The following is a 10,714-nucleotide window of genomic DNA, read 5'->3' as shown; positions in this document are numbered from 1 at the left end:
AATTGGGTTATATGATGTTAGCTCTAGGAATGGGGTTTTATCGAAGTGCTTTATTTCATTTGATTACTCATGCTTATTCCAAATCATTATTATTTTTAGGGTCCCAAATCTTTGGGGTTGCTTTTTCCAATAAACGTTGGTTACATTTCTTATGAACTATTTGTGTCAATGGATTAGTTCAATCCAAAACTTGAGATAAGGGGTGTAAATCGAAAAAAATTCATAAGTGGTTGTTAATGGAGTTGAAGTCCAATAAATGATCGACACTACTGTAGCTAGAATTGTCACGACCCCTCCAACCATGAATGTTTTTAGCTTTTCTATCCAATTCTCTTATTTCGATCAAGAGAAGAAGTATATGAATCGAGTGCTGGAAATACTAGGCCTACTAAAGGAACAAAAATATAGGGGAAATTGAAAGTTGTCATAAAATGGGTGAGGGAAGTAATTTTTTCAAGAAATATTTATTACTTCGAGTTTTAGGTAATGTAACAAAATTAGAATAAAGACACTCCCGATCGGGTTTGCCAGAAATGAAGGAATTGTGAATGGCCATCCGAGACTCAATACTTTTTGTGAAAATGAAGCTATCACGTATTTAGATAAGAAGACGACTCTATGCAAAGATTTTGTGTCATCTTACAATAATTGACGACGAGCAATAATGTTAAGGTTTTTCCTAGATCACCCTACTTCACAATTTTCTTATCCCCCAACTCATGAAAAAGTTGGGACCAACTAAATCAAAACTCCAAAATTTGACGCAATTTTTTTGCAAAACTCGAAATTTAAACCCAAATCCACCTACTGAATCACTTACTATACTCACTTTGCTAAGCATATGTTAAAGATTCAAGACTCGATCTAGTCTATTAATTCAATTCATCCCTCTCTATTTTTCCTATTTTCCTTATCCTTGTTTACTATTATTGCAAAAGAGGGTGATTGTCCCATAGTTTCTCGCCTTCCCAAAGAATTCCTCAAAGCACATTTCTCAAAGCACATGAAATAATATACCTAACATACTAATTGCAAATAAGACTGAAGCACTCAAATTACTGCAACGTTATATAGTATCAATAATTCAATAAAGAATTATAAAATGGCCCCATTTACACATAAAAGCCAATCAACCACTTGAAGTAAAAATTACAAAGTTGCTTTCAAAGAGAAGATACATACCCACAGAAACATATGAACACACATTCTGAAACAGAGGATTCAACCAAAGAGAAATAACACACCAGAATTTAAATAATTCAATTCAGAGACTTATGTAAGTCTCAATCTTAACATTCCTAAAAGAAACATCCGAAACAACAATAATCGAACATCCAAGACATGAATCCTTAAATCCCACCTGGGATTTATTGGAGGAACTTGTAGGACACTTCAAGCAAGCAGTGAATTCCCAGTGGCCGATGTCCAACCTATGTCTTCAAGTGCAGGTCTCAACTCTTTACTGCAGAATTGATTGTACTCCAAAGTATCACCACTAGATTTCTTCACCTCCACTACCAATAACGAAGGTGTCACAGCAAATATATCTGCAGTTATTCCAAGCTTCCCCTTTCTTCCACTTTCTTGACCCTGCAATCGGACACTTGAATCGTTCTTCTTCACGCTAAAATTCCAGGTTTTTGCCACCTCTTCGAACTTGGTAATCACACTACTTGCCGGCAGAGTGGTTGCAAATCTCAACTCCTCTTTCTCCACCCTCTTCTCCTCAAAAAGAGGTGACAAATCGAAACCTTCAGACAATGAAATGATATGGAAAGCATTCAAAGTCTCAGCCTCCTTTTTCTTCCCAATATTCACTTCATCTTCAATCGCAAATTCCTGCTCTTCTTTAGTCATCAAAATCTTTGGCATCGATTTTTTGAACCAGGACGACTCCATGATTTTAGCTATCGTTATCCTCGTACCTGGATTCGGATCCAACATCTTGGTGATCAATCTTCGTGCCTCGGATGAGAACCAAGGCGCACACTTGAAATCACCCCTGTAAATTTTCTTATACATATCCATTAGGTTATCCTCTTGGAATGGCAGATATCCAGCTAACAACACAAAAAGAACCACCCCACATGACCAAATATCCGCCGTTGCCCCATCATAACCCTTTTTCCCGATCACCTCCGGCGCAACATATGCTGGCGTCCCACACGTGGTGTGCAACAAGCCATCTTGTCTAAGATGGTCTGAAAATGCAGTCAGCCCAAAATCTGTTACCTTGAGATTACCTTCTTCATCCAGCAATAGATTTTCCGGCTTCAGATCCCGGTGATATACACCACGGCTATGGCAAAAATCAATTGCCGAAATTAATTGCTGGAAATAATTCCTGGCTACATCTTCGCGCAAGCGACCCTTAGCAATTTTAGCAAACAACTCGCCACCACGTACTAATTCCAAGGCAAAATAAATTTTGGACTTGCTTGCCATTACCTCGTGAAGTTCAACGATATTTGGGTGCTTCATCATCTTCATCACAGAGATTTCACGCTTCACTTGATCCATCATCCCTACACGAATCACCTTCTCCTTGCCCACCACTTTCATAGCCACGCTCTTGCCCGTCTGCAGATTCCTAGCATGGTACACTTTCGCAAACGTGCCATGGCCCAAAATTCGGCCTAATTCATACTTACCATGCAACACGGCACTTTTCTCGTCGGATCTCGTCGTCATAATTGAAAAAGAAAAGAACGAACTTTGTACGTTTAGAGAAATAGAATTAGATGAAAGCTGGTAAGAATTTCGGGTGGTGGCGGCAGAGGTTCACCCGTCTTCAACGTGTTTCCGGTGGCAATTCCGGCCGCCAGTGGATGGTCTTTGAGCCCTCCCGCCTCTACCAAGCGGAGCTGGTTTCATCTCTCTGCATTCCCTAATTGGGCAGCCTCTAATTTTGATATATAAAACGAAAGAAGATGAAAAATAAATTGAAAACCCTCAAAAGCTTGCACGGCGGCTGTAGTAGCAAATCTATGGGATTCTTCTTTTTCCTGATGTAAAGCAACTATTTTATAGCCAGTTTCAAGGGTAAAATGGTAAATTCGTGTACTGTTGAATCCGACGGCTAAGAAAGCAAGACAGTTGAAGCTGTCAAGATCCGGCGCGAGATTCTCTAAAATTTGGACTTGTTTGAATTATTTTTCTATGTGGGGCCCATTAGAATAATTATCTGGCAGTAATATGGTGATAAGTGTGTTTTTACTTTTTACTGACCTTATCACCAATAACTTTTAAACAATATGTTCTACACAATCGAAAAATTACAAATTACGAGAATAAAGAGTTAAAATTGAATAGGAATCTATAAATTGTAATTTTCGAGATTTTTAGGGGTCCACAAAAGTTAAACCTAAAATTTATGCAGTTGGAAAGCAGAGATCTTCACCAGATATTGCCTCTCCCGCTCGAACCGCCTACCATCTTGAAATTATAAGCTGCGACAAAATTTCAATATTTTATTTTCCTCCACTCATCTTTTCTAATTTGGAAAAATTTCTTTTGCTTTCGCATTTATTTCTCTTTTTCGGCTTAAAAAAAGTTAATATTACTTTCCAGAGAAAGTAATTCTTTTAGATCTGTCTAAACATATTTATAAAACATTAAGTTGTTTAAAAGTTAAATTTACATTTTAAACTTGCCAAAATGTTTTTAGGGTCCGTTTGGTATGATTATTTATAATTAGAAAGAGCTTTTGATATTCAAAGTTGTTTTTGGATTAATTTGACTAATTTTATGAAAAGTACTTTTGGTAGTTAAAAGAGTTTTTATAAAAAATTGGTCCAATGTAACTTCATTTAAAAGTACTTTTAAATAGGAAACTCTTTTGAAATTTAATTTTCAAATAAAAATCAAGCTACCTTCCTTCAAAAGTTCTTCTAGAAAAAACAAAAACAAAAGTAAAACTTATGTCAAACTGGCCCTTAATTTGTTTTTGTGGTGTGACTTTTAATTTGAAGAATAACTCAAGTGTCAAGAATAATTTTAATTTGAACCTTTATCTTGTCTTATCTAGAGGTGGTAAAAGGATCGAATACCTCGTCGGCTCATCTAGTCAAAGCTCGGCACTTGGATTACTCGAGCTCGTTTTCGGGGACAAGCCGATTGAGGTGATTTTCGCCTACTCGGCTTGTCAAGTTCACGAGAGTCTCGTCACAAGCCCACAAGCTGTAAAAAATGTAAATAAAAAAGTAAAAAACTATAAATTTAAAAAATTGAACGAGCTTGAATTCGGCTAATCACCTTCGTGAGCCGAGCTTGTGAGTACATGTAGGCTCAGTCCATTGTTGCTCATATTTCATGTAATTTATATACCGATCGTACTTTAGTTGTCGAGGTCGGTAACAATGAAACCAATCAATCAACTTTAATAAAGTGAACTTTCTTAGAAAGAAATAAATCCCAAACCAGTGACACATAGAAGATATTTTCTAATAGTATTTAAAAGATAGTTTGGAAAAGTGTGTTTTATTAGTAAAAAAAATTTACTTATCACAATTTTATATGAGTTGATTGAAGGGATTGGAGGCGATGATGATAAGCACAGAATTTGAAATTAATTGGCAGATGTAAAAACAGAAAGAAGAGATAAGTTTTCGTAACTTTTAAGTCAGTCAATTTCACAATAAAATAATCTTACTTGAGAACCTGCTGAGAAATCATTCAATTGTACACAGAATAAAACGTGTGGTTCCTGTGGATTCCATGCGAAAGAAGAAAGAAGGTGATGTCAGTCAAAGCTGCAAATATTTTTTTTATAAAAAATTAAATCATGACAAATTTTGCCACCAATTTCACACAGATTTTTCTCTGTACCATTTTCCAGTCAATTAAAATAATTTGTTGCATGATTGAAATTGTGAATTGTCCTAATTTAACCTCCGTTTGATCCTCGTTCTCATTCTCAGATATAATCGTTATTCATCACATTAAGCCATTATATTTAACTTTTTATCTCCTGTATGAGGTTCATAACGATTATATTTTTCATTCTCATTTTTACAATAATATGACTCAAACAGGGGCTCATTCTTTTTTCTATTATATTTTCAATCACACAATCTTTCATAAAATAATATTATACACAAATCAAAAAAATTTTATTCTTTTTCAATTATATATTTTTCAAAAAAATATTATTTCAACCATTAAAATTTGACAAGAATGAAGGCCAAATGGAGGCTTTAATCTCATTCACGTGATTATGTCTAATTTGAAAGAACTTATTTCCTTACAAATTCCTCATTTTCAAAAATTGCATAATTACATGCTGATTTTTCAGTTATTTACTTTAATATTCAACATATTAATAATTCACCATCTCTGTTTTAAATCATAAATGAAAAATGACTTTATTTTTAACGTAATTTTAAATTGAGCTTTGCTGGACGGACAGAGGCACGTGGTCCTATCCGTCCAGGACGCTGAATTGGATCAAAATTTACTTTAAATTAGGCCCCATGTTTGAACAGGACCACAAAATTATCCTTTCAAATTTGAAATAAAATAAAATTGGTTGAGAGCGTCTTTTAAGTGTCATGTTCTCTATTTTGATTTGTTATTTCCCTGCAATGAGTCGGTGGTGGATAGGCGCCCATCAACTTCAAGCAAGACCAAAATAGTCTCTTGCCTGTTTAATTTTAATATGTTATGCTTATGTTAGCACGTAACCACAATTCAACACATTGAAATAAGTTACAAATTTTGATTCAGCATTTACTTTGTGCAATTGGATCATAGTCATCAATCTTAGCTCATTGTAATATATATATATTTTTTAACTTTTTCAAAAAAAATATAATGGACAACTAAATCATTTTTACGCCATTTCAACAGACTTTTGGATGAAAACTGCTATAAAGAGGTAATTAATGAAATTTCAAAGATAATTATACATTGAAAAAAAGTTAGAAACGTAAGTGCTATAATATGCAATGATCGAGACCTTAAATGCAATTCAAATATCGTGCAACTAAAGAAAAAATGTAATGTGAATATAATTAGCCTTTGAATTGTTCGGGGGTATTTAAAATATGTTAAAAGACTTGTTGTTTTGATATATTGAATAAAATCATGGAGCTTTCGCCTAAAATTTGGTTGTCGACAGGTAATTTGAGAGTTCAATGATCTAAGGTCGTCGTGTTTATTGAATTTACATGCTTGATCCGCATTTAGTATGTGAGTATGTATACTATTTGCAAAACGTATTTTATAAAATTTTCGACATTATATATTCTACAATTAAAACATGTGTAATATGGGCCTTGATTTTTTCTTGTTCTAAATTTTATGAAATCCTTCTAATAAAATATTTTGTACATTGAATTGGATGCTATGAAGAAAGATAATTGATCCATAGTATCACATTTTAATCATGTTTACTTGTGTCTAATTCATTGCATTAAATAATAAATATAAGCTGTATTTATGCTTAGAAGAATATGTCAAACATTGCTTCCTCCCAAAAACAACTTTCCAAAATTTTTTAGAGCAATGTTGTATAGCGTCATTGGTGTCACTAGACTAGTCTATATGGCACTAATAAATGTCATTAAATAAAATGTTCAATGAAATAAATAACATAAATTTCACCTTTCATTGAACCTATCATATAAATTAGTGCTAAATAGAATTACTCAAGTTTTTTATAAATAACTTTAATAACAATGAAGCATCAAATTTTGATTTTAAAATTTGCAAGCATGAATACATAAACAGCTTTCCACCATAAATTTTTAGAGTAATGTTGTATAGCATCATTGGTGTTACTATATCAGTCTAGATGACACTAATAAATGTCATTAAATAAAATGTTCAAGTAAATGAATTACATAATTTCATATTTCATCGGACTTATCACATAATGTCACTCAAATTTTAACAATTCAAATCACTTGAAAGCACATTCAACTTGAGCTAAATCTCCTTTAGAAGGCAAGAGATCATTTAGAACCCATTTGGCATCAAGGTTTCTGAAAAGTCGAAGTAACTTTTGAGCTTGTTTTTATAATTTTCTAAAAATACTTTATCCGATTAAAAGAGATTTTAAATAAAGACCTAAACAGTTTCACTTTCCAATGGATTGCCAAACAATATGATGAATGCAAAACCATAACAAACGGACTCTGTTATTTGCTGACTACAATAATAGCCAATAAATGAATACTTTTCAAACAATATGGATTTTTCTTCTTAACTTAAACTTGAGGACAATAGTTGTATTTAATGAACTTGACACTTATTTTACACAAAAACCATAAAAATGAATAACTTCTGTTTTTCTTTTTTCAAAAAATGAATGCTAAGAATTCCAATGTTAAAATAAAATTCAGTGACTCAAACTCCAAACCTCTATTCATGTCAAGTTTTCTTACGATTAAACATACGATACTACTTTTTTATAACTATATATGAATCTACGAATTTCGATGTTTCAAAAATGGGTAATGCTATACGTATATTTTAGGGCGTACATAAGGGTTTACACTAGGGCTGTAAGTAAAAACCGTCAAACCAGAAAATCGAATCGAACCATCATTTTAGAAACCGTCGATTTGGTGCCACGTGCACCCGGTTAATGAAATGGTTTTTAACCAAACCGATAAAAATGGTTTGGTTTAGGTTTTAGAATTTTAATTGTGATTTAAAATCAAACCGAATGGGCGAAAAAATATATAAAAATAAAAAAAAATGAAAAAATGAAATTTTTTAAAAATTCGTCCAAAATTTATAAAATTCAATAGTTTTGTCATTCGTTGGTATTTTTGTCAATTTCTATTTTTCTAATATAGATATATTATTATTATTCAATAATCCTAATTTATATCTAATAATCTCAAGACGAACTTAATCTATCAAAAGCTATTTTCCTTTTCAGAATTTAGATGAACTCTAGTTGACTCCCAACAAAGTCTTCAGCCGACGGCATCACACACTTTTTTTCCAGATTTTTTATGCCTCTTCAAAGTTGAATTGAAGTCTATTATACCAAATCGTAGACAAAGAGATCCTAAACCTTTGGTAATAATATTTGTTACGAATTAAGTTTCAGATCAATAATTTTTTTGGAGCAAACTAAGGTAAGAATCTGAAATTAAATGCGTATCGTAACATCATACAAACGTAAACTTGTATAATTATTATATTTAAATATTATAAATAATTGTTTTATTATTGTGGTTGGTTATTTTTTGTCTAATCAGTATCATTTTTTCAGATATGATGATCACAAGGTATTGTTGGACATCATTATGCTTTTTGGGCCTTATATCTAGTTTAGTAGACTTGTATTGTAATGTTATTGTATTGTCATTAGTTTTAAAAAAGGTAAAAAAAACATGAAAAAAACAATATTTTAGTTTATTGTAATTTCATTTTAATTTAGTTGGAATTTAAATTTATAGTAGAAATATTTAGCCCTTGTTTGAGGCATATTTTTCATATAATCATAATGAGAAAATTGACCATTGGAGAGGAGGCTGGGTCCTACACATGAAATAGCAAGTCAACAAAGACGACTGGACTTATGGGATAACGGTCCAAATTTTCATTTTTTTGTCCCAAAAATTTGGTTCAAACAGGGGCTTAATCTGTTTTAAATTTATTGTTAGTAAGATATATTATATATTGAATTCAATGAATTAATGATATAAAAGTAGGCAGACAAAAAAATATGGCGAAACCGGTGGTTTAAAATCAGATCAACCGTTAGGTTTAGGTATGAGTTTTTTTCAAACCGTTCAAAATTATTTGGTTTAGGTTTGGATTTTTTTCAAACCGATTTAAAAAGTTTAATTTAAAAATTTGTCAAAAATCGGTAAAATCGAACTGCTTGCACCCCCAATTTACACCTCCTATAAAGTATACAATTATCATTTCCCATCTAAATTTATTTAACCCTTTTGTCTCTGTCCTTGTGGACAAGCGTAATAATGCATGCATCCCATATAATTAGAATCGAATTGGGTCATTATCGGGGTTCGCCAGATGTTATGAAGATATATAGACTACTAAACAAAAGCTATACCGCACAATTACAATCTAATTGGGTCATTATCGGATGTTCACCAGATGTTATTAGATTAGATAGATAAATAAAATATTATAGCAATAATGCATGCCTTTTTTATGCTGTTCAATTTTACAAATAAACTGATGACATCCCAACATGCTACAATACTAAAAGCATAATAGTTTTAATAGGGATGATGACAAGGCGGCTCGAAGTTGGAGTAATCATTATCATTCTTCATCTCATCGAATATTTTTATGTCCTCACTCTACCCCATTCGTGCTGGCCTGTGCTATGCTGGGCACGGCGGTTTAAGGGTGGATCCCCCATCTCGTTTATCGTCCCGTTTATTCATTTATTTTTATTTTTTTCATGTCTTTAGTTAGTAATTACTTTTTTCTCCCAATTTAGAACAACTCATGTTTTATTTAGAAAGAATGAGGATGATTCTTTTATTTTTCTAAAACTTATATCTAAAGATGGAGTTTAAATGAGGCGGAAACTATATATCTCGTACTCTCATCGCCCCATCCCTTGCCTCACCAGATTAATAAGTTTCTCCTTGCCCCTGCCTCCGCTCCTTTGCCTTGTGGATCCGTCTAGGCGGGGGAAATCCCATTCGTTCGAGAAATTTGACAATTTTTTTATCATCCTGATTTTTTGGGTATCGAATTAACGATTTTTTTATCATCATGATTTTTGATAAAGTTTAAATCTTTATTTCTTGATCATAACATCTTAAATTAAAAAAAAAAATGATTTTCCGAATAATTCTTGTTTCACATTTACACTGTTTGAACTTTTATGAATAGTTAATAATGATTAAAAATAAATCTTGAACGTACATATTGAAAATATGTTTTGTTTTATATGTAGGTGTATCGATTTTACTAAGCATGATGACCTCATCTTATTTTCCAATGATTAATTAAATCCATGGATTATTTTCTGATTATAAAACTCAAGATTTTTTATACACCCGCCTAGGTTAAAAGGGCAATGTAAATTAAGTGCACTTGCAAGTGAGCGAGCATAAATCTAGAATACTGATTATGAATTATATTCGGTAGGATAATGTATGGCGACATAGTTTTTAAATTCATAATCGTCGTCCCTGTCGTCAAGTGGCATTGTTGCATTGATATACGTGCAAACGAAATTTTAGAGTTTTCTATTTCACAATGTATCACGAAGCTACTAGTTAGTTGTTAAGATCGGATAATGATATCAAAATGTGTGGTTCAAATAACATAAAATCATGTGAGTAATAAATTCAATTTTATTGTGTGAATAATACAGAAGCAGGTGAAGCGAAAAGAATATCTCAAGATGACAGCTTCTCCATAAATTTCAAGGCACATTAAAGAAAAAATTGATGTCTTTTCTTCCCTTATCTTCTTGAAATTAGATAAGCTAGCAATATCAAATCAATGTAAAATTCTCAAATTTCTTTATCCACTTAAATTTCAATATTTCCTCCCCATAAATTGTTTGTAGTCAATGATGCTCGATCTTTTCTTACAGCATTTATTCCTGTCGAGATTTTTGACGGACTATTTGAAAGGTACTTTGTATGTTGGAAATTTCCAAGGAGTTTCTCCCGCGGAAGATTTTAATAGCTTATAGATGATTGTCTATTGTTAGGTAATTCCGATATCCATAGTTTGTAGGTGATACAACGAGTAGTAATTG

The 10,714-nt window shown here is 32.4% G+C and overlaps 1 protein-coding gene across 1 annotated transcript; it reads right to left on the bottom strand.

Annotated features, from left to right (window-relative positions):
* Positions 1-1,066: 1,066 nt before the first annotated feature.
* LOC111385991 (CBL-interacting serine/threonine-protein kinase 6-like) lies at positions 1,067-3,008 on the bottom strand. Its single transcript, XM_023010414.1, has one exon. The coding sequence runs from the start codon at positions 2,689-2,691 to the stop codon at positions 1,393-1,395; it is 1,299 nt and encodes a 432-aa protein (XP_022866182.1). The 5' UTR covers positions 2,692-3,008; the 3' UTR covers positions 1,067-1,392.
* Positions 3,009-10,714: the final 7,706 nt, after the last annotated feature.

Source organism: Olea europaea, unplaced genomic scaffold (genome assembly GCF_002742605.1).
Source record: "Olea europaea var. sylvestris unplaced genomic scaffold, O_europaea_v1 scaffold3366, whole genome shotgun sequence".
NCBI classification, from domain to species: Eukaryota; Viridiplantae; Streptophyta; class Magnoliopsida; order Lamiales; family Oleaceae; genus Olea; species Olea europaea.
This window is presented reverse-complemented; position numbering and strand designations above follow the sequence as displayed.

Bases quoted from the DNA above. Each gene is read 5' to 3' on its own strand.
- LOC111385991 (XM_023010414.1), bottom strand. From the start codon at position 2,691: ATGACGACGAGATCCGACGAGAAAAGTGCCGTGTTGCATGGTAAGTAT.